Below are 25,428 nucleotides of genomic sequence, written 5' to 3' on the forward strand. Positions count from 1 at the left end.
AATGCATAAGTAAGAACTCATTTAGAACGCCATTTAAAAATGTTAACTAGGTTTGTTTCAAACTACAGTATTAGGATTAAAGCAATTAAAATTACAGGGAGGGCTATTACTGTGATTAAGATGTTAACTGAAGCATGTTGTCTCTGATCCCTTCATTAAAGGTATCAACTGAATTTCCTTGAGTTCAAAAACACCAGAAGTATTTTTTTTATTAAAAGATAGCAGCAACTTTAATTAATTAAAGCAGTCCGATTTTCCATATCACAGAAAGTTTTTTTTTGTGAATAGATTGAGTTTTCCTTGTGATATTTTCCCTCAATTAATGCTGGGCAGTTTTGCTCTTCTAATCTTCCCATGTGTTACGCACTGCCAATAGGAATGAAAAGAATGGAGTAACTCAGTAGTTTCATTTTCCCATTTTTCTTTTTTCTTTTTTAATGCACACAATCAATTATTTTTACACATAAAGGGGTGAAGATGATTGGTGAGCAAATCATGACCACCTAATGAAAGTGTTGAATATGATAAGGAAAAGAACGTAATAAGACAGGAGATTAATTCTTCCTCTGATATTTTTCTCAGTTACCGGATACATTGTCAATTTAAAGGTCAGAAACAATGAAATTCATAGAAGCAACATTAAAGTTTGGCTTCAGAATGGAATGAAATGGAATGTCAGCTGCACTGACAAGACTGTTTGGGATAGCTATTGCTAGATCAGTTAAAATAATCTTCCAGCAATGTCTTTGGCACAAACAGGCTGTTTTTCAGTTTTTGGGAGCCTTAGATGTCACACCAGCACGATAGCAGATGCAAGTCAGAGTGTTTAGAGGTTATACACAGGTTTCAAAGTTGATACTCATACTAAGTTTGACATTTTACTTTGACAGATTTGTCTTACTGCTTAATCTGAGAATCTCCCTTAAAAATGTTTACAAAATAATAAAGTGGTTCAGTGGTTCTAAAACAAATTTTGACAACTGCTAACTACTGTAGCTACGGTACATGCATATGATCTCTAGCTGTTTCAAAGTGTCTGTATTCTTTTGATTTCTGTACACAAGGACAATAACAGTTTATTGTAACTCCAAAATCCTATGATTATGCAAGAGAAAATTAGAAAAACTAACATTTGTCAAAGAGATACTGTATACAGTACAGAAGCAACAAAATGGCAAGTTGCAGTATAAATATAAAAAAGTTCAAAACCGCCCTAGGAAACTTGTCTTTCTACTGTTACAACATTTATTTATTCTAGCTTTAACACACACATTGATAAATGTCTCTCAGAGTACATAAATATAGCCTTCATCATTGAAACATTGTTCTTCCAGGCAAAGTCTTTTGTATGTCATAATGAGATGTGTGATAGAGGAAAACCAGGGTTAATATAGGAGATTGATAACCCTATATGTGACCATGGCAGTCATCTGTAATGGATCACAGTTTTTTGTTTATTGATTTGTTTTGGTATCATTTGCTCATGCATTTATTTGAAAGCTTGTCAGTGAAAAGCACTTGTGAGTATATTTGATAAGCTGTTTTAATCGTTTAAAAAATGGTTTAAAATAATTATTTCTTAAATACAGTGAAAATTATCTATTACAAGTAAGGATAACCTACACAGTGCAGTTATAATAGTGACAGGTCGGTTTTTAAGATGTTAATAAAACAAAGCAGGGTAATACAGTACCATTTATTCGGGGACTCCATTGGTAAATTCTGCAAATTATCTGCATTCTAGTAAATGAAGCGGAGGACTTTTTGGTCACTGCGATATTGCATGATATTCTTTATTACACTTTCTTAACTTAGATTAATTAGATTTTAAATGTCTGATTTTAATATTCTAGCTATATTTTACCAGTGTTTGTGTTTGATTTTTTTATGGGTGGTCCAATTTCCTCCCACCTTCCACCATTCCTTTCCACCTGTGTTAATTGGTGACTTGAAATTGTTCTTTTGTGTGCTCACACACTGTGATGGACTGGATTGCCACCCTGTGCTGGCAGGATATCATTTAAATTTTTGCTTAAATAATTGAGAGTTTGACTGACACCAGAATCTGGATTCAGAGATCATAAAGGCCCAGATTAGGAAATCCAGCCCTAACAAGTGTTTTCTGATTCTCCAAGTGATGAAGCATACAATAATTAAAAATTCACTGTATTTAATGTTTTTCATCCCACCGGATTTCAAAGCACTTTTCTTAAGACAGCAGATACATTTTATTCAAGGGTGAGCATAAAATGTAGGACAACTCTACTTTTAACACTTCATATCTGCTGCATTACACTAAGATAGTAGAAGCAGCACTTTTTATTGATCATGTTAAATATTAATTATATAATTAAAATGCAGCTTGCAGCAAAACTTTGGAATGGAGTGGATTAGAAGGGCAACAATTTGAGAATTCATAATTAGGTTAATTTTACTATAAGGTAAACAAATCATCTCTGAATACAATTTGTTGCTGAGCATCTCAGATCTTTTTCAGCTAGGATTGTAATTTGGCAAATTATTTCTTTGTTTGCAATGTATCCTGTTGAATAACTCATTTTCTCTGCTTTACTAACAATTTGGCTCAGAGGCTCAGATGTTTGCAGGAGCAGAGCAGAAATGTCAGTGAAATTAGGCGTTGTTTACTTTGGATTAAGAATTAAACGTTTTTGATGGGGATCCACATCCTACTTCAGTGATTAAAAGGGCAACACATTCTTTTCACTTTCTCTTTCATTGATAAACCCTGCATACCTACAGTATGTACCTAAATTGACCTTAGGAGTTGGGTAGCTACAAGAGACCCAGGGAGTGACCTAAATGTGCTGTTTGCTTTAACAAATACAGTACATAGAAAATCAAGTCATACTGTATACAGTATGTCTTGGCAGCTCTGCAGTGCCTACAATGTACCTTAAGCTTTAGATCAGTTCTGGACCCACAATGAAGAGAGAAAAAACACATCAAATGTTATTTTCTTCTGTGTTTCAACTTCCATTTCAGCTTCTGCCTTGTTGTCTGCTTTCTTGATAGTGATGTTGGACTGGACAACACCAATGTAAGCAGAAGGAATCAACATTGTATTGGTTGTGTTATGTATTTGAAAACAAATATTTATAGGAAAACAACAACCTATAAATACAATTAAGGTGTGGTTCTTTAAAAATGGTTATGATGCAGCAAACACATACTGCATAAGAGTTCATTTCAGTACAAATAACTTAAAATGTGTCACATGCACTACTCTATTAGTGGATATCTGTCTTTTCATCTTTATTACCCATTATTCTCATGAATAGAAACTTAATGAGAAAATCCTGAATCTTGAAATACATGAGCCATGCAATTTCATAAGAAATTATTGGGGTAATAATTATGAAGATCATTTTCTTCATAGTACACAGATGTTCTATGATCATCTGAAAGTAAAACTGTGTTGTCTATATTTAATCAAAAATCCTAGTGAAAGACCTACTGTGAACAGAGCTAGCCAATTCAAGTTCTGAAAGTTGTCTGCAGCAACAGGTTAAAAGTTTGTAAATATTTTTAAAAGCTTATTTAATAGTTTTGTTCTTGTCAAACATCACATGGTTAAAGAAAATAAAACACATTGTAGGGATATTCAACAGTACAGTTTAAAATATGTGTAAACTCTTCCTATGTAAAAAATACATTGTTCGAAATTAACAAAATGTACATAATCGAATGTAATGCCAGCATTACAAATCTCAGAAATAATCACAGAACTGTTTTCATAGAGGTGAATGTATGTGAACATTCTACAGTACTGTCGTAGAATCTGAGGCACTTTTTGTGCTGTAGGAGTTTTTCTGCAAGGATGCTGCTCTTTATATCTTGTCCAGGTTCTTCAGAGAGATCGCTGTATCTACAATAAATCAAAAGTAACAGTGCAGTAAATATTTTAATCTTAATGAACTATGTTAATCCATCACAGGGCAGAAGCTGCTTGTACAGCTTGTAAACCTGTAAAAATATAGTACTGTATTCAATATTATTTGATCAGTTTATTTATTTATTTTTGTATCATGATTAACACTTTCCTCATAAAAAAATCTTACTTTACATGCAGTTGGTATTACTCTTCAGTTGTAGTCTTTCAGAAACATAGTATAATTGCTTCCGTTACCCTCAACGATCATTCAAGTGACTTTGACTATTGGTTGTAGGTTTAATTGGGTTATGTTTGGTCACAGGAGATGACGCGATTTAACTTGTTGAATATCAAGCCTCGTGAAAATTAAGAAAGGAAAATGCAGAAATACAACCTGTCTATCAAGAGAACAATGTCTGGGTGTCACAGATACAATGTTAGGGACTGGACTGAGTCACCTCAGGAGGTCTCACCAGTGATGGAGTTACTGTATGTCCTCTTTAGTGATGAAGCAAGAATTTGTGGAGATCACCTTGATGAAATGTAGTATCTAGTTGCTACAAAACTCCATGTGTAGTTTTTGATGGCAATCTGACTACACGGCGTTACATTGACCAAATCCTGTGATATGTTTTTTGCCCCTCTTGAGAGCAGATGCATTTTTCTTTTGCATTCTGCCTTCCAGCATGCTAATATGTGCTCTCATGCTTTTTATGTAACAATATTTTTTTTTGCAAAATGAGAGTGTGTCAGTTACCCTAATTATCTGACTTGACACCTATTCAGTATCTGTGGGATAAGCTGAGATGATATATGGCAGGCACATGCCTATGAGATGACTGGGACAGAATCCGAGAAAACCTGTTGCACAGTTTGCATTACAGATGCACACCTCCCATGGCTTGCTTCTAATAGTGCCAACACACACTACTAAAGTGTGAACTTCATTGTACAACACCTGTTGATAAACCTTTTTGCAGCAGTGCACTTACTACAAAAAATACATTTTGCTGATAACTTTGTGAATTTGTGGCAGAGATAAGAGATACATTCCTTTTGATAGTCCACATACACAGTATGCATTTGAAACCCAGATAGGAATCACTGTGTGAAGCACATTCTTGAGTATTCAATTCACAGGGACCAAATCCCCATCATTACTTCTATGAAAAAAATACTAAGACAGAGATATCTAAAACCCAAGAGGATTGACATTATTTATTTATTTTCTGTTTTATGTTTATAATTATTTTAGGATGCTTTGAAGAAATTTTGTTTTCAATTTAACATTGTAGAGTGTTTTGTGTTGATCATTCTATATTTCAGCACAGTAAAAAATGAAAAAGTCAAATAACTTCTGATAGCCACTTTAAACCCACACCACTCTATGAAGGCAGTCTCTTTTAAACAGGTACTGTATGTACTGTACAGTACATGGGAATTTTCAATGTTAGTCATAGAATGAGTACTTAGCTGAATACAGGGATGCTATGGAAACTATTTTGCTCATATTATGAAGAATAATTTAAAAAATCTAGAAACACATCAGTAACCATTAAATGGTTACTAAATCTTAACTGCCCTGTCACTTTACATGCTTCCAGTCATTTTTGTATTAATTCTTCAGAATTTTCTACAACCTAACTTGACAATGTCCAACACCACATTCTCACCTCTAATCATGCTTCTACAGCTCTGTCTCTTTGTATGCCTGACCTTGCTAGTTCTGCATTTTCTCATGTTGCTCCTGCCTGTCATACTGAATTGGTATCTCATATCACCCATCTGCAGTTTGTTGGAACCCATTCTTTCTGTTTTGTTTCACTCCTGTTCCTCTGCCCTTTATTCCTTGGTGGTTTACATAATAAATGACTCCTGCAGTCAAACCAGTGACAAGCAAACCTAGCCTGGCTTTCAATAAACTGACTTGATCTTTCCTGGGAAAATATTAGAATGTGCTGTGCAGTGCAACTAGCTGATATACTGAATAGAATTAGTATAGAAATATTAATTCTATTAGAGCTCAGTTCTGTATTCAGTACTGTAAATGGTGACATCATACTGAGTTAGAGGGCTTGTCTGGAATCTTCACCACTGTCAGATTTTTTTTCTCTTGGTGGTTTTAATTATGAAGTTGCTTCGTGTAAGACACAGTATTGGGGGCTGTGTTATTTAGTGTTCAGTATTAAGTTTCCTCTTGGGTCAAATACTAAATCTACATGGTTTCAATGATAATTTCTATTCTGATACTCAAATGTATTAATACACTAACCTCATACCAAGGTACAGTAGATCTTTCATCTCCAATATAAGTTCAAATAACACAAAATGTTTTGCAATTCTTAATTTTGATAAGACCTAGTTCATGGTTTGGGGTTTCTCCCCTCAGTTATACTGTACAAAACCAATGCTGTAACTTTGTTTCTTAAAAGCATTGTGCTTGAGCGTCAGACCAAAATTAAGAATTTGTAGTAGATTTGTGATTCTGAACTGACTTTTGAACCCAGTGTGCAGAATACTTGGGAAGATATCATTTCTCCATCTAAGAAATATTGCTACGTGTAGAGAAGTGGTTTTCAATCCTAGATCTGTAGTTCCTGTCAGCTGCTATGTTCCAAATGGACCCTTAATCACCAGTGATAACTTCTTCTTAGGCTTTTTTTCTGAACTCGGGTCTTAGCTTAACAAAAAAATCTCAACACAAAGGTTCTCGGTCCTCTCTCTGGGTAACCCCTCTGCCTTCTGGTTATGCTTCAGGTGAAATCATAATTTTAGACTAATTTATTTTAATTTTCTTTATGAAGCCTTATTTTTAATTTGCTTACAGCTCTTGAAAAGTTTAATGGGATTTGTAATTGGTTTGAACCTAATTAGTGAGTTTTAGGAAAGCCCTCATTCAGGCGTGCTAGCTGAAATATAGTGATTTGGATTTAAGCAGAAGAGGAAACACTGACACTTTGTTGGAGTGATACAGTGTCATTCCCACCTGTGCTACTCATCATAAACTGACCACCTACTAAGAACAGTTTAGCCTTATATAAGTGAGCAAATTCTTAATTTGCACAAAGCACAAAGTTCTGTGTGCTGATGTTATTGGAATTAATGTACTGTACTGTAAGTAGACTATTTTTGAAATCATGAACTCACAGCAGAAAAAAAGTCTAAACCAGCAAGCAAATCATTTACAAGCACCAATCAGCACTGGTGATTAATGGCCCAGCTGAAACAAAAACCAGCAGACAAAGGCACATCACACAGCTTGTAACTGGACATGCAATCACGTTATGGCTGTCTTTGAGTCCTTGCACTGGCTTCTTGTCAATTTTCAAATTCATGGTAAAGTCCCTATGCTTATGTTCAAGGCTCAGTCTACATGGTATGATTCCTCAGCATCCAACTAACATGTTATCTCTTTGCTCCCTTCCATGAGAGCTTTAGCCAGTTGGTTCTGGTTGTTTCCCTGCACTCTACAGGTGACTCCATAGGCCTTTTATTTCTATGATCCAAAGCTCTGGAACTCCATTCTGAAAGAAACCAGAGACTCGGTACATCATGTTATTTTAAATCGAGAATGAGAAATGACTGTTTCGAATTATTTTAATTTTTCTTATCTTCAACTTTTGGTTTTGCTTTGCTTTGTTCTCAGCTTTAGATTTTTTTAATGTAATTTTCTTTTATTGTGATACTGTCTGTGCTTTTCATGTATTGTAAATTAGTTTCTGATTGCAGCTTTAAAAGACACTAGGTAAAATTAAGTTGTTTTTAATTATTCCACAAATATGCATTGAGTTTGTTTTCTGCAGAAAATATGATTCTAAAATTGAAATGAAGAGTTTGCACATATTGAACATGTTTTTTTTTTAAGTACCACAGAAGTACTATGTGCTAGTGAAACATTTTCCACAGTATTTTTTAAAATCTGCCCACTCTAACATCCACATCCAGAATCCCAACAACTGGAAATGAGAATCTGTATTCAGCTTTACCTCTGACACATGTCCTAGGATGTCAGAGCTCAAAGAGCACAGAGTTTGTTAGAGCATCAGTGACATACTGTACAGTACACAGCTTTAATCCACAAGAAGTGCCTACTGATCTGTGAATCCCTGGACAAAATAACAAGGGATTAACCCACAATCTAGAACCTGCTTTTTACTCAAGAATCAGTGTCTATAGAGGAGGCATCTTGTGGGCTTTGGGTGCCCAGTGATTTCTTATCTTTCCTTGGTCATGGAGGAAATGAAAACAAAATCTCCCAATGGTTTACTAAATCTATACATAAAGCATAAACCATGTAAATACAGTAGTTGTAAATTTCTCTGTGGGACTGTTGTTGTAAAGGGAGCTGAAACAAAATGATTGACATCTGCCGATATTGTGTGGAAATGCTGAGTTTCACATGTCCTGTCTTAACCTCCAAACAAAATTTAATCAGTATCTAAACAGAGAATGAGCATGTGTCCTATGGTCATACCTGCGAATAAGAAGAAAATACAGAAAAAAATTTTTCAGAGTGCTAAAGACCAAAGATTCTGATTTTACATACAGTATAAGTGGGAATCAACTAATCCTTTGCACACATTTTGCTGCACCTGACTCTCTTAATTGAGATGGTAGGGTGCCCTTACATTTTCACGCAAAGCTATTGAATGCTGGCTGATGTTTTTAAAATAAATAATGACAAAGTAGAATTATTATTTTTGATGCATCAAATTAAGTTTTATCTACAATTAGAACTTGGTAAGGACTCAGTGAAGGTCAAATATGTGTAAACATAATAGCTATAAAATATGAGGGGGGTATACTTTCTCACCACACTGTAGAGGTTACAAAGACAACACATGAAAAAAGGAAGTTGCTTAACAGTGTACAACTCATTTTATATGTGCAATGAAGTACATTTACCTGTAAGACACCTTCCAGAATATGGCTGCATTTATGGCCATTAAAGAAGCTAGCAGAAAGAAGAATCTTTCCAAATGACCATTGCTCAAGCTATTTGGAAAGCAGGTACCTGTAACAAGAAACCAACAATTATTTTGAGTTTTAAACTCAGATATGTGACTCCGGTAGCTCTATCTATTTGTGACATGGAAAATGTATCATTTCACATTGTATTTTGTTCAATTTTTAAGCTTAAACTATACCTAAAATAAAATCTCTATACTGTAGCCATTTGTGAGTAAAAGGCCTTGAGAATCTCCTCATATATAGTTAATCACCTGAGAAACGATTAGCAATGCTGTATTGCCTGAAGCACTTTCCTATTATAGTTTTCTGCCCCTTGAGAGTATCCCTTAGATACCCTCTGAGAACACATCCTCTTGGCAGGGTTGTTCCACTTTCAGATTGTGAGCTTCCATTTAAGCTTCATTCAATAAGACTTGCTCTTCTCTTCCATGTGCCACCTGTGGCTACTGCTGTCATCCATTTTTGATAACTCCAGCTAAAACGCCGATGGTTTACTTTATTAACCTAGGTAGGACCATCTTTGAACATGTTTTCTTTTCCATGTGTGGCCCACGGAAGGTTGCAGAGCATAACTGGAGACTTACAATAAGTGTGTTATTATGAATTTGGGTATCTGCCTACCTCCTGAGAGCACATACACCAGCTGAATAACGAGCGCCCCAAGAAAGCAGCCCCCTCCATAGGAGAGAGTGAGAAAGTTCATGGAGATTCCCCGAACACTGCCAGGAGCCAGGCGAAATGATATGAGCGAGCCTGTAAGAGGACAACAATGTGGAAAGCAAGGTTCACAAAAAATTCTCTAGGGCCAAACTCTCCTTGCAGTTTTGTCGCCCGAGGCTATAACAGATTCGAATTCATCTGCTCACTTTCCGCCCTCCATGTCACAGGCTTGCATGCAGGATGTAATCTACCAGAGTCTTCAGAAGGTTGGAAGTTGCTTTTTTCAAAGTGAGTTCAGAGGTCTATTTAAAAGATAACTTTTCTCAATAAGTAAAATTTCATGTGTCGGTGACCTAACTAAATCACCCTCAAAAAAGATTATTTTTTCTCCTTGCACGAGGCATATCATAGAATGATGAAGTTTTCCATTTATTATTAGCAGTCATACTGTTTGAGTCACATTGGGGGGAAAAAGTGTTTGGTGTTTCTAAGCACTTAAATGTTATTGTACTTAAGATGTTGAAATTTGTGTAACATAGATTATCTGTACTTTCATACAGTATACTGTTTAGTATAACAGGTAATTTAAATGTAGAATGACTTACAATCATCAATAATGAAGACAAAATGAAGTATTATTAATCCTTCTGTGAGTAAGATTACATTTTTGGATAAGAATATGCCCGGCCTCCTCAAAAAATGAAATTTAAAATAAAACAACAATATTAGAGTAAAAGAGTACTGTGCGGATCAAACAAAATATGGACATTTCAAAACAGTCATTTTAAAATAAGTATTTTTAAATAAATCAAAATTCTGGCAAATAATATCCCAGGCCAGACACAATAAAGAAACCAAAAAAGAACTGCCTGCTTTAAAAAACATGGTATTACACTAGAGCAAATACAGTATCTTCAAAGCTCCCCAATATTTTTGTGGCTTTATTTAAGTATATCCTAAAATCAAAAAGAATGATTAAAACAACATGCTTAAGAAAGAATTGATTCTCACAGGCTGGAGTGACCAATGCTTCTGCTACCCCCAAAAGAATATAGTGAGGCACCAGCTGGAAACAGATCATGGATGAGACATGCAGGACTTTCCCTGAGAGAACCTGCTCCATAGTAGGGAACCCTTTCCTGTGTATCTCCAATAGCCCAGCAGCAATTGCTGAGACTGCAGCACAGAGGTGACCAGCAACTGGAAAACACAGGGGCACAGCTGTAAATAGGCTTGCTAATGCTTCTTAATAATGTCAAATGTTCTAATTGTTTCTTGGGCAAAACTGTGTTAAGACACTTCCAAATAAATTGTTTTTTTTTAATAAAAGCCTTCATATTTGTTTTGAAATGCAATTATTTGGAAAATGTTTAGCTAAACAAATTGGAGCAGCATGGTGTTGCAGCTCACAGTGCTGAGGCCCTGGGTTCATTTCCAGAACTGGAGTGCTATCTGTGTGGAGTTTGTATGTTCTCTACACATTCACATTTGTTTCCTCTGGGTGCCATGGTGTCCTCCCACAGTCCAAAGACATGCTGGTAGGTTAATGACTTCTGGGAAAATTGGCCCTGGTGTGAGTGTGTGGCAGTGTTTGTGTCTGTATGTGTCCTTTGATGGACCGTCATCCTGTTCTGAGTGTACCCTGCCTTGTGCACTTTGCTTGCCAGGATAAATTCTGGCTCTCCTGTAACCCTTTATTAGAGAGGTTAGAAAATGGATGGATGGATAAATATACAGTACGATCTTTTCTGGAACAGCTTAGTGGAAAACAGCACCACAATTCTTACTACTGTCTTCATGGAAAGCAAACCGGCTTGTAAAGTATGTTGTCTGAAATATGTAAAACATGATATACAGCATACAGTACTTAAAGAAAAACACAAGGCACATCTGGATGCAAGGGAGATGTGCAAGTAAAATGTTATTCTTACATTTTAAGGCACATCATGAATTATTCCAGATTACTGTAAAAACTCCTCACTTGTTTGTATTTTTTCCTTTCTTTTAACATTATTTTTTTGCAGAGGCTCCAGGTCAGTAGTATAGATCGGCGAAATCGTTCTATACTCAGATTTCTGATTCTCAGTGGTGTGACACTGATGCTGTGTTAGGGCTCTATGGCAATTCAGTGATTAAAACATGCAGTATATCTACTGTATAACACCCCTATTCTTATGTCAGTCTTCTTTTTTAAGTTTTTTTTCTTCACCTTCAAGAGTATGTTATTTTATCCATTAATAAATACAAATAGAGAATTAAGGGTTGAACAGATATACAGTTGTGCAATGAAGCACAATTTCTACCACAGATAAATTAACGGATCAGTTTTATTTGTTCTCAATATCCTCCAGCAGAGGGATCCAAGCATTAAAACTGGCTTGTGTGCTGTAGATCCTCTGTTGTCTGCTGTACTGAAGCTTTATTTGTCTGAATTAAAGATAAGGATACACTAACCCTGCAGGAATGAAATAAACATGTTCAAGTAATTTAAATACTGAAGCTAAACAGCATGCTCCAGCCGTCTGATGGTGCCACCTGTATCTATTTTGTTTTAATCCTAGACAGGATAAATAGGACAGAGAAGAACCCTCCCAAGCAAAGAATGAAACAGTTAAGGAACTACTGTACATTTTCTGATTGTTTTTTTTAAATACAACAACATCAACACTTACATATCAGTGCAGTTGGAGACAGGCCACCTTTCTGCAAGGCCAAGGAGCAGGAGGCAATGCACTCCAACACAGGCGCAAACACTAATAAGGGCAGAATGCTGACCACATTCATCGCTGCGATAGGTAGAAGAAATCCATTGATATTCAGGTTGGAATTCATGGTTTGTATGTAATAGCCAGAAGGAATCTAAAAATTGAGAAATATAATTAGATGCATACTGTATGCACTAGTGCAAAAAAAAACTAATTATAACAATGTTTTATACTATACCATTTAAAAAAGAAATAATAGCACTGGTATTCCCAGAAGTAATACAATAATTACAATGGCTCACAACATTACATATTGGCCCACAGTATCCGGCGCAGTTGGAAAACATTTTTTTTGAATAGCCTGTTACTTGTGACAAAACGTTTAAAAGGACCACACAAACGTAATTAGGCAGTAAGCTGTAACTGTGGTACTCTGATTTTTGGATATTGGTTAAATATTGCCGAGATTGTGTAATGCTCAGATGCTTCCTTAATTCATTCTCTCACATTCATATTTACTGTATATCTTTTGTTCAAACAAGTATCATACTGTAAGTGCCAGTGTGAAACAAATGGTCAAAGCAGAAATGACAACAGAGGACCTCCAATAAAGGTTGGATATGATATAATAAACTAATAATAATAAACTATTCTTTCAAAGTAGAAAACGAATTGACATCTGGTTGTCAGCACAGGAACCAAAAGGACAGCGTGCACCTTGTTTCGCTTGTATTAAATGTAGGCTAGTTACAGGGTGCGAGTCACAGTTAGCCTTTGGGGAAAGAGCTAGGTTTACACTCCAGTTTGCTAGGGTTTGTCACCAGTGATCCCTTGATATATTAAAATGACAAATACAAAGCTTCTTAAACTTGCCTGTGTGACACAAGCTCGGTAGGCAAGCTGCAGGGCAAACAGGGGGAAGAGCTTGACCAGGATTTTCACATTTTCAACATGAGCCTCGCTGTAGCGTCCTCCATTATTTTCCTTTGCCCGGTCCAGCCAGCATGTCACGTCACCACTGAGGAGACGATATCTGATGCAGCTCATTTTCAGAGAATTCAGGAAGACCCCGAATGTGGCCAGCATTGAACCCCCTAAGGACAACCACATAAGTGAAAATGAAACATACAGTATACTGTACAGTATTTTTGTCAGAACTTTAGCCAAGAATTTTTGTCCAATACAGAGTAATGGGGGAGCCAGAGTCTATCCCGGCAAGCAACAGGCGCATGGCAGGGTACACCCTGGACAGGACACGAGTCAATATGCAGGGAACATGCAGACACAAACGCACACCAGGGCCAACATTTCTCAGATGCCAGTTAGCCTACCAGTATGTCATTGGACTATGGGAGTAAACTGGAGCACCTGGAGGAAGCCCAGGCGAACACAGAGAGAACATTCAAATTCCATGCAGATAACACCCCAGGACCCAAGTGCTGCAAGACAGCGTTGCTAATTACCGTGCCACAGTGCCAGCCCCTTATCATTATAAAGGAAAATACAATCAGAAACGCATAAAGAAGTAATCCATTAATACTTTCATTACCTTTCTTGGGACGGAAGGTGAGATTGTTGCGTGCCATGTGGATGGCAATGAGCGCCAGCAGGACAGAGGTAAAAGGAATGAGAAAGCCAAGGTTTTTAGCCACAGATTGCTGTATATAAGCTATGCCCACAAACACTACCATTGAATTCAGATTCACGATCCAGTAAAACCTGCAAGAATTAAGTAGGGGTAAATCTTGAGAAGGTTTTAAAATTAAGCAATTGTGCTCTCATATTGCAAGTACTGTATAGTGTACTTCAAAAAGCCTTTCCACTTGTGAGCAATGTTTTATTTGCATTGTTACTGTACTTTAAAAGCAGGGAAGTAATCAACCAGATGCTGTTTGCTAATTTCCAAGCATGTTATCTTAGTTTGTGAAGGAACTTAGCCCTGTGCTTCATTTTCAAGTCACCCCTCATTGGCTAGTGAAAGTAAAGGTCCATGCCAGAGCCACAGCTCATTCTTAACTTCATATTAAAAGCATTAAACATCACAGAGAGCAAATGATTGACCCCCCACCCCCCACCCCCAGCCAGTGGATGGGACCTTGAGCGATGCTGGTCCTCACTTTTACAGCTGGTATACCGTAACAACTGGGGTAAAACACTTCAGTCTGGGGTACAACCACAGTCTCTGCAGCAGAGACTGGATCCCACAAACAGTCTGTTTCGAGGCAAAACGCTCACTTTGCTACAGTGTGTCCCCCCATTTGCTAGTTGTTGGTTGACGATCGTGTTTGTGTTTAAATCATGAATGACATGAGCTATCAAATGTACTGTATCAAAACCTGAAGAATTCATTCTCACTGCACTAAATCTACTGTCTGTGTGCTATAGTAGTGTATACCAGCATCACTGACATGACAGCCAGTTAAGGCATTTTTGAAACCATTTCCTCTGGCACTGAGGAATAGATTAAATGCAGGCACCTTACCCAGTGTAATGCTAATGTAAAATATTAATACAAATATCAATAAAATAATAAATCAGACCTGTATTGAATGATATACAGCAAAGCTTACCAAAAGAGCATCTATGTACTGTAAGTCATTCTGAAGATAATAACCATCTTAAAAGTTCCTTATTAATTGAATTAATTGTACTTGTTTCATTCTTTTCCTTTGTACCTGACCATACTGTAAACTTTATATAGTAACACGGTCTGTATAAAGGTGTATGTTAACAATAATTTAAAGTTATGCAATGGCTGTAAATGCTCCTTTATTTTATCCATAAGTTATGTTGGTTAAGTGGGTTAACAGACTGTAACTATGGTACAGTATGTGATGCTGCAGTAATGTATAAGCAAAAGTTTTTGACTGATGACTAACCAGTTAAAGAAGGAGAATAGCTCATGCTGGTTGTAGTCTTGCAGGCTATAGGCAGCCAATGGGCAGAGAATGGCTCTGATTCCCCCTATTCCCAGAGAGACAGCCAGGAGCCCGGTGTAAAAGAGAATCTGCTGCTCCTTTTTAGCTACAGTGTGCATAATGTGGTGTGTGTCAATGTAGAAATCTTCAAAGGGGAAAGCCACTGCAGGAAGCATAGCAGTACCTGGAAAACATTTCATAGAGACAAGTTATTTTAGAAAATAATAATAATAATAATAATAATAATAATAATACAACTGAGCAAGGTTTTCAAAAGACTATGGTTTTACTGCAGATTGATGATATGAATTAGGACTCCATGTACAGCCGTACAGTATAACATGTCAACCTGATTGTACTGTATCAAAAAGTGGATCAGTGCAGCCTGTTCCTGATCCAATGCATCCAACACATTTTCACAAAGTGGCTCCAATGAGGCCAGATCTAATACATACATTACATTGCTTATGAGACACCATCATTAATATATACTGTAGCAACATCAGAGGGTGCCTTTGACAAACTAATACAAAACAGTGAATTAAGGATTCACAACAAACCAATGTATGAAGAATATTATTTTTTTCTTAACATAAAAACATGCTGCTGCATAATGGCTTCTTAATCCCTTCATAAGTGCGGTACAAAATGTTATAATAACACACATAATGCTTTACAGGGACAGGTGCAAATTACATGACAAATTCCAGTCTTAAGATCACATGAAATGGTGTTGAACCATTTATACAGTAACAGCTATTCATAATTTCAGTGTTTCATAGTTTCACCGAATAGCACTTCATCATGCTGTAGCTACCGTGATACAGTACTGTTGTCCATAAAAGCGAGATTTACACCTCCAAAAGGCAGAACTTCGCTAACTTTTCACTTTCTGAAGTGAGACCTAGCTTTCCTGAAGAAAGATTCCTACATGAGTTCAAAGACTTCAATACAGTATGTGAGTGTGAGGTAGCATCCTAATGTGTGTGTCTCAGCAGCTCTGGGTTACCTGCCACACTGTGATGAATCTAAAATCATTCATACAATATTCCTGACTTTTTTTAGATCTTGGTGCGAAATATCAAATTTCTTTTTTGGACTTAGCTTTCAAGCCAAGAGAAACTACTTCCTAAATAAAATAATTGCAAAAAAATAATGAAAAGGTACAAAAATGGTTCAGCAAACTGAATAAAACATTTATTTATTGCTGTAAAAAGAAACCACTATCTTTAATTGAACAAAAATTGTTATAAAATGTCATATTTTGCAAATTCTGAGTGGTCCAAAAAAGTAAAAATCAACTAAAAATAAAAAAATAGTAAATATGATCAATAAATCTGAAATAAGGACGAACCATTGACAAGAAATTAAATTCAATTTAAACCATTGCTGGCATCCTTGGCAAAGCAAGAGACTGGCATAACATAAATGAGGACAAAGCAAAGAAACAAGCCTTGCAAGAACAGACAGAGGAAGAATTCATGAAAAAAACATGAAGGAGAAAATTTGCGATATAGAAAAGGAGTAAACTGGAAACTATTAAACAACTTCTCTCTGGTAAATATTTCTAGGGGGAATTTCACAAAATCTTTTATCAACCCACAATATAACAGATTGTCATGTGCTCTTTGAAGTCTGGCATTGCTGTCACTGTGGAGTCAAAATGAGTAAATAAAACATCACACTTTACTTTTGCTTTGCTGGTTAACAGTATAACCCTGCTGATCAAAAGAACATTAGCTTTGATTAATCAATCAATACCCCAGAGGCCAAATCCTGTCAATTGATCTTGCTGCTAATAAGATCCCAGTAAGGAGGCTTCTGCATGAACAAGCAGCTCAGCATGTGAAGTGTTATACTGCATTTTCATGCTGAGCAGTTCTAATTTGGAACTGAACTGGTTCAAGGTGTACATTTTTCATTTTCCGATAACCTTGTGTCTTTAAAAAAAATATACAGTTTAGGATCATCAAGTAGTTTGTGCCCATTCATGTCCCAGATTTGAAGTGCTGATTGAAATTCTACCCAACTTGCCACTGCACTCCTGCAGAAAAGGCACCCTGAGCCATTTGTTGTTAGGTCTTCTTTCACACTGCAAATCAGGAGCAACGGTGGAGCTTGCGTGTCAGCTGGAGGACAGACTTTGTCAGCGACATGAGTTAACTCTTGCATGCCAAGGTAAGAAGCACCTACAGTAGCTTAACCTCATTTGTAACCCAGAAATTTCTGCACTCCCCTGTTGGCACAAGCTTGAGTCTGTCTGAACCTGTTAAAAAAATAAAGTTACAGATCACACTGGTTTTAATCACATTAATATTAACAAATATAAATAACACATTATTTAATGATTTATATAAGTGAATTCAATGAAACTGGATATACTTCAGTTTTTCAAAAAGGCTAATAAGAACTTTTAAAATGATTGTGCCTTATTATCATTTCCAAATCCAAATTGACTCTTGTGATTCGTTCAGAATGTGAACAAAATGCCAGAGAAAAGATGACAATCATGTGAAAGGATGAAAGTGAACTGCAGCAATGGAAGTATCGCAGTGCTAACACTCCTTTTAGGGAACAGAAGTCTTAAAATGCAGTAGACAGAATCAAAAAACCTCTAATACTTTATGACAAACAACAAAGCAAAGTGGAGGAAAAGTTAACACAAACTTTGAAATCACTGTTCAGTATAACACAATGACAGAATTGGAACAAGATTTCAAGCTCTCTATTCCACTGGGAGCCATTCACAAACAATCAGAAACTTTATTTTCCTTTCGAGAATAATATTGATTTGATTTCTAGATGACAAATGTATAACAGTGTATAGATTCAGGATTAGATTTAGTATTCAGAAGCACAAAACAAAGACGAACATACTGTATAAAGGACAATTCATCAAAAGATTACCATAAGGATTTCAATGTCCAAGGAGCTGCATTTGGCAAAGAGTAATGTCATTTGCCTCCGAGTTTGCGCTGGAATCACAGATGCACTTCAAAGGATAGTACTCATTCTTCTAAGACATATTTTCCATTAGCAGAATACATTTCACCCACCTCCATCTACTTTAGGTGCCCAGGACAAGTTCTAACTACTGTAGGCGTTATGTTGATTAGCCTCTTATTCTATTACACTTGGTTTTAAAAAAAAAACTCCTTTAACTTATTACTTGTCTCACTTGAGACAAGGTAATATTATATTTAACTAGAAAGTTAGATTGTTAGATTCTTAAAGTCATTTAAGCAGGCTTTCTTAAATGTAAGATAATGGTAAAGGTGAATTCCCTGACATTATATAATACCCAGATCAATTATCACTTAATTATTTACCACCTACTGGGTACATTTATGCTATTTAGCATTATTAAAATTGGTGAACTAAAGATAAAAATTACTTATGATACTACTGCAATAACTGAAAATTTGAATGTAAATCTGAGCTATTTTACATGCTTTAAAGTTAAAACATGAATTCACCAGTTTGACTACTTGAGGGCTGATGAATGTCCTTTTAAAATATTAACTGTTTAAGACTGAGGCAAAGACTTATGGTTTGACTGGACCAAGTTTACTGTTCTTCACAGGTATTCACAAAGTTGTTCATTTTAAAGACCTAGACAACCTGCTGGACTGAAGCCCTTGAAGATCTGGACTGGGAACCCTTGCTTTAAACCTCATAAAAAATGTCAGTGCTCTAATATTGGTCTAATATTGATTCTTTTTAAGAAACTATTGAGCATGTTTGATCTGGTCTATAAAGCATATTCGGGCTTCCTTTGAACTATAATGTTAATGCATTTCTCTTTAGAAATGGCCTTTCATTTTTTTTTCCACTGGAATACCTAATGGCTGCTTTGACTTTTAAGTGTATTTTAAGGTCAAGCAAAAGGAAAGTTCCAGTGGCTTCACTTTGCCCCTCCTATGTTCACTCAGTTCTGAACATACAGTATGATACATAACAAAACCCCTGCTGAGAACCTCACTCAGAACTTCTTAATTACAGCATCATCCCTGACTGACAAGGCCCATTACAGTGGAAATTATCTTGGTAATTATCTAGCTGAAAGGAAATTCATATTCCTTTATTAACCAGGCCTACCAGTCCAACACGTTATTCGTCAGCACAGAAGTGGTTTGTTAAAAAGCGCTCTAATGAGTTGAATACTCTGTTAGTAAGAACTCAGCCAGCAGTTCCCCGAAGAGCACCCACTTATTCTAATGCACGTAAGTGAGAGAACTTGAGCATACTCCCTAGCCACTTAGACAGCGGCTGTCTTTAATTAGAACAATTTATGTAATGTTCCTGGGCTCTGACAATGCTTTCTTTCATGATTTATGATGTCGACAGCTGTCAGTACCAAGAGTTTGACACACATTAGTAATTTATCATTAAAAGAAGAAAGATTATTATTTTTAAAAAGTTATGCAGGTACTGGTTGCTATGGACACCAGAGAGAATACATTTTTGCAGTTCACTTTTCACATATATAATTGAAGTCCTCCATGCAGAAGCGGATCAAATGCATTTTTGTTTTGCGTGAGATAGATACATTTAATATTCAGCTATGGATACATATAAAATGCACAAAACATTCTCCTATCATTTTCAGCTTTGCTTGTTTAATTGCCTGAGAACAAGGTCCTCCACCCTGTATATTTTGTTGGAATTATAAACAACACTGTTTTCTTTGTCACTTTAGAAGCTGATGACTTTTCAGGTCTAGCCCACGTAATAGAACAAGAATACAGTTCAGTTGTGGAGTAAGAGTCATAGTGTTCAACTTTTATTTTGATATCTCTCCACTTCCTTAAGCCCGATACGTTTTAAAATTATAAAGTGACATACTGTATTTTAAGCAATAAATCACAGTTCACTCAATCACAGGCATATTGACCAAAAGATGTACTGTAGAAATCTGTATGGCCAAGAATAGAAGAAAACCAAATGATTGTTGATTTTACTGATTCATGGATCAAGGAATGAATAAAAGCAAAATATACTGAACAGCACTAAAATGCAACAAAATCTAATACTCAATACACATTAAATATCAAATACTGTACACTAGGTGGTGATTGTTAAGAGGCAAGATTGACTATGACTGCTGCTGTACTGTAAGTGATGTTGATAGACCAGTAGGCGGCGCTCTTCCCCATGGAGCAGAATTTCCCAGACCAAGGCTCCAGTAAGGTGACTGGGGAAACTAGGCCATACCAGCTGCTGTCCTGTAGTCCTGAGTTCTTGGTCATTAAAGACAATGTGGCACTGTTTCTAATAGTGGCACTGATTTATGAATAAATTACATTCTCTAAATTCCATTCTGCACAATCTAGCTCTTCCAAAGATCCCTGGTACTTTATTAATTTCTTCCTCATATAGCTATTCTGCATATAGTCAGACTGCTGGCACATAATGGCTGATGTACAGAACAAGGTTAATGAAGTGGGTCCACTCTTCTATGAAAAACACTATCATTCTTCTGTTGTTCATTAAGTCAGTGATTGGTTTGTTGGTTTGATCGTTATCTTGAAGATTACTATATTCTTCAAGACAGTTTATTTGAAAATTCTGTACTGAAAACAATATGCTTAAAGGTAGATTGGTTTACCCAAAACAATAATAAAGAGTAAATGTTTAGGGTTAGATGCTTAATGCATTTTCCATCAACAAAAGGTTAGTACGCATTCATTAAATTGTTTAAAGGACAAACATTTTCATTATTAGCAGTGTGTAAAAAAGGAGCATATAAATTTAAATCATTTGTCTCACTGCAGTAGAAAAAGCAACTGGTAAGGCCAGGGTGTGAAAGGAATCCTTGGTAAATTATATTCTCACGTGTATGTGGCTGTCATTTTTGTACTCATCATTTTCTCACTTACCTGGTGAGGCCAGAGGGCAAAGCCCTGGATTTTGTTTCACCAAATGAGCTAGATGACTGAGTGGCCTCCACTCATGTGTAACCTTTCATATGTTTTTATTATAGTCATTTCATTTAGAGCAAGTGCTGAGCTGCATTAGGTCAAAAGAATGGGGTCTGACAGCTGATTGGACTCACACTGCGTAAGGGCACTTTCAGCAGATTAGAACGCTGAATGTAAGGCACAAGCTAGCAGTGCACTCAAGTTAAGAGCACAAACTGTTCAGACAACACTTTGAGCATCTGGGGGATACTGGGAAAGACAGAGAGGACACATACAGTAGGTTGCCTGCTGGGTTGTCTAAGGTTAATAAAATAGAGGTTCCTCTCCAAAACAGAAAACTGTCTTTTCCTTTTGTGAACCACTTTCTTGTATTTTAAATAATCAAAATGAGGAACTACAGTAAGACAACAGGGTCCAATTTCTCCTATCTGCCAATGGCAATACCCATCTCTATGTTACCATGAAAGGTCCCCAGGATAAAACCTGAAAGTTACAGCAGTAGCACAAAGCAGTAAGGCTTAAGACTACAGTATGTCAGCAACAGTTTTCCTTTATTTCACTGTCTCTTCACCACCATCACCTGCACAATGGACTGAGCAGTAGAGAGCTTCATACAAATGGTTTTTGTAGCTGTAATCAGACCAGATAACCACAGTTGTAGCTTCCAAAGGCCAAGATTAGAATAATTGAGAGTTCAAAGTAAGAACAAGGAATATCTCAATTTAGAATAACGCACAAATAGGAAACCTGTTTCTAAAACTTAAGCACATCTGGACACTCCTTAATTAAACATTATGCCCATAATGCTTCACTAACTGAGTGTCCAAAAGAGATTAGGCCCTGGCTTTGTCTGATATTTCTTCAAGGGGGTTAGGCACTCTGTGAAGCAAATTTAAAAGAATCATTTGATAGCTAGGATTACTGGGACCAGTGTTTCTTTAGCCCAAATGTTTTCTTATGGAATAGCGTCATCTGCAAAATTCAAGTCACAATTCCAAACAATAATATCCGTATGAAGCCAGTAATAGAAGCCAGTTTGGTCAAACAAATTCTGCATTGGAAGTGTAAAATAGGGTATGTAGACATGGTTGTTTCCTAGAGGATGTCTCACTCTTGCATTGCTGAATGAAGACAAAAGTAAAAAAAGAAAACTCATACTGAGATTGCAATTCCTGGAATGACCCTCACTAAAAATACCTACTAGAATGCGAGCTCCTTTTCTTTTTTGATGTGAAACAGAGAATTTCCAGTAAAGTGTACTGTACATAATTATAGAAGATATGAAAATGGATATGCCGTTTTCTGTGATTTTTCAACAGGTCCTCTGCATTATAGGTCGCCCTGCTTTACATTGTTTTGCACTTACAGTCATTGATGAATTGAGGAACGCAAAGTAAAAATTTCCCACACTTCAGTTGTTCTCACAATGAGTCACCCCAGCAAATTTTCAGCTTGTGTACCAGAATGCTCAGTGATGCCTCTATGTCCGTTGTATTCTCTCACGGTATGACACTTTTTCTGTTATTTCAATTTTAGCATGTTTCATCTTTGCAATCCCTTATAACAATGAGTAGTAAGCAAGGTGATAGTGGAGTTCGTACATCAAAGAATAAACCTACTGCAGTAGTATTACTCCATGTGTCAAATTAGATATGATAACCTAAGTCCCCTGTTATAGTGGTTGATGACAGTAGCGACGATGAGATGGTAGGCCATTCATTTGCTAACTGCTTTATCCAAAACAGGTTCATGGTGGGAGCTGGAGTCTATCCCAGCAAGCAATGGGAGCAAGGCAGGATACACCAGGGCCAATTTTCCCAGAAGCCAATTAACCTAGTATTATGTCTGGACTGGGAGGAAACCCAGAGAAACACATAGAGAACCTACAAATTATTATTATTTAAGTTTACAACTTTATAGTGCTTTTTTATGGCAGTACGTATAATTTAAAACAAAAAGGACCTAACTGCAACTCAAGTGACAGATGAAATGTCAAGGAATGTCATCAGTGCTTGGTGTTGTACCATTTGTCATGCCCTGAACTGCCTCCTTTGGCTCAGTTAGGAAAATGGACACCCACAGAATAGCTGGCTCTGCTGGACTAGACTAGATAAAAGTAAGAAAATGAAGAAATCTTACACATTTTTCCTCATCAAATCATGTGTTTAAACTGTATGATTAGAGTAAAATGTGAAATTTATCTGCACAGCATCTGACAGTAATACCCCCTAAGCAGATCTAATAGACTCAATACTAGGAAATGTCTAGGTCGACATGCCATTAAAATAATGATTCGGCTTAGATCTATGTATAAGAAATTCTCCATGATGTCAAAGCAGCAATTTTAATTATTTTTAATAAGATTTGATTTTCAATGCAGTAGCTTTGAATTTTTTTCTGGAAAAGCCAACATGGGTGGGTAGCAACTTTTCTAAGATGAGATTTATGCATTTGTGAATCTAGTGCAAATACAGTAGAAAAAGCTTCAACAAAGCCATTGACTGCATCCCAGAGAAATGCAGGAGTCATCTAAAAGCCAGTCAAGAAATTCCTTAGCTCTCATTTTCTGTAGTGTTACAAATATGCACCAAATAGAAAAATGACATCTGTAACTTTAAGATTAGTCTGTAATTTCGAGCTTGGATAGAGCAAAAACCAGACAGCACAGTGTTCCTCCAGGACCAGGGTACTGTAGGCAGCCATTGTCTTAAACAAAGGCTAATGACTTAACTCGGACAAAATAATGAATTGAAAGATCTGTGATCCAGGTGAAACTAATTCTGCTTGTAAAGCATCTAAATCATGGATTCAGTAAATTGACCACTAACCTGAACACAACTATTTAAAGTTTAGTGCTCGGAATTCCCCCTTCTCTCCTCAAGCTTTTCCAAGGGAAGTAAAAATGATTAGAAGCGGTAAATGTTTAGAATGTTTTTTTTTATTTCGTTTAAAAATTGTTAATGCAGTCTTTACCTTCCTTAGTCAGGGTATCCATCTCAGTGAATGTGTGCATGCAGGAAAGAAATGTTTAGGTAAAATCCTTAATTTAAAATGTAAACCTAAAACATTAATGACTGGTTTTGGAGAGCCAACATGTCTTCCAATTTTCATTCCACCCCAAACATTTGATGACTTAATGTTCAATCAGTTGTTTACTAAAATGAGTTTATATTGTCATTTTTTCTGGGTCTTTACTCATTGAGGTCTATAAGTAGACCTCACTTTGACCCCGAGACAAACAGAGCCGACAGCCTCAGGCCCGAGCTTAAGTAACCTGTGAACCCTGGAAGACTCCAGAAGTAAATTTCACAGCTCTAAAGCAACCCTTTATGATTCATTATAAAAATAAATATGAGGAGGCTTTAGGTCAGAAGACGACATACCCACATTCCCAAATCCTCAAGCATTCAGTTTTATTCTTACTTTTCCTTTAGTTCAAAAGCAGTGCAGAGTACCTTGTATATAATTTTAAAAGTACAGTAATATGTACAGTACATCATGTTTTAGAATTATCTAGAATGTCTTTCCTACAGCCATTGATCTCAAGAGCAAACTATCATCAATCCTTCTAGGACCCATTATTCTTTTTTAGCTGCTTCTGTGTCAGATTCATACAGTACATACCCTCACAGATAATTAGTACAAGAAGAAAAAACATAATAAAAAAGGCTTACCGAAAAAATGGAGCAGGGCACATAAATAAAGCACTTTGGTCTTCCCCAGACAAGACTCTGCAAACCAACCCACCAAAACAGGCGTAAGAGTACTGGTCCCCACAAAGGCCAAGTTGACAGTGGCAGCTTGATAGTTGTCATACCCCAGCTTGACAGTGCAGAAGAGGATCATGTTGCAGACAATCCCAAAAAATGTGAACCTCTCACAGAGCTCCACCAGCAGGATGCAGATGATTACTTGGAGCTTCTTTCTTGCATAGAGTCTGTCAGAAAGCCTTCCAGAGGCTTTCTTCCTCTTCCTGCTTTCAGAAGGCTGGGGCGAAAAGGGCTTTTCCTGAAAACCCTTCAGGTCTATGACTGCCATAGTATATGCTGTTGTGTGCCACTGACCAGCTAATGAGCTGTCTGTGGAATCCATTGTTACTTTTCACCTCTGTGCTACCTCAGGTCTGAATTTCACACTCAAGTATTGGTATTTCAGAGTGATTGTCTCACCTTCTTGTAGCTGTACGACTGATCAAAGACTTTCAGGGATCTAAGTATGTTTATGCTCTTCTGTGTTTATTTGAGTTTCTTTTGTGTTGCTTTTGAAAGTTTACTTTTGCCTCCTAACCTGTCAGCTTTCCAGCTAGTTTGAAGGTAGTCTTTTAGGTTACAGTATGTAATTTAAATCAAGGAATATGATTT

The 25,428-nt window shown here is 36.6% G+C and overlaps 1 protein-coding gene across 1 annotated transcript; it reads right to left on the reverse strand.

The window, feature by feature from the left end:
• Positions 1–3,572: 3,572 nt before the first annotated feature.
• On the reverse strand, positions 3,573–25,159 carry slc15a5 (solute carrier family 15 member 5). The gene is made up of 9 exons (XM_015352768.2): positions 24,742–25,159; positions 15,108–15,330; positions 13,778–13,947; positions 13,102–13,322; positions 12,196–12,382; positions 10,535–10,723; positions 9,485–9,616; positions 8,798–8,906; positions 3,573–3,886 (listed from the first exon to the last, which is right to left on the reverse strand). Exons 1-9 carry the CDS (start codon positions 25,157–25,159, stop codon positions 3,739–3,741), a joined length of 1,797 nt encoding a protein of 598 aa, XP_015208254.2. The 3' UTR covers positions 3,573–3,738.
• Between the last annotated feature and the right edge of the window lie 269 nt (positions 25,160–25,428).

Source organism: Lepisosteus oculatus, chromosome 7, assembly GCF_040954835.1.
Source record: "Lepisosteus oculatus isolate fLepOcu1 chromosome 7, fLepOcu1.hap2, whole genome shotgun sequence".
Classification (NCBI taxonomy): domain Eukaryota; kingdom Metazoa; phylum Chordata; class Actinopteri; order Semionotiformes; family Lepisosteidae; genus Lepisosteus; species Lepisosteus oculatus.

What these genes read in the sequence shown, in the direction of transcription:
- slc15a5 (XM_015352768.2), bottom strand. Translation starts at nt 25,159, where the DNA reads ATGGATTCCACAGACAGCTCATTAGCTGGTCAGTGGCACACAACAGCA. An exon ending in ACCGAGCTTGTGTCACACAG is followed by an intron (nt 12,383 to 13,101) that starts GCAAGTTTAAGA and finishes CTCAATTTTTAG; the next exon opens with ATTCCTTCTGGCTATTACAT. An exon ending in TTCTGGAAGGTGTCTTACAG is followed by an intron (nt 3,887 to 8,797) that starts GTAAATGTACTT and finishes GATTTATTGTAG; the next exon opens with ATACAGCGATCTCTCTGAAG.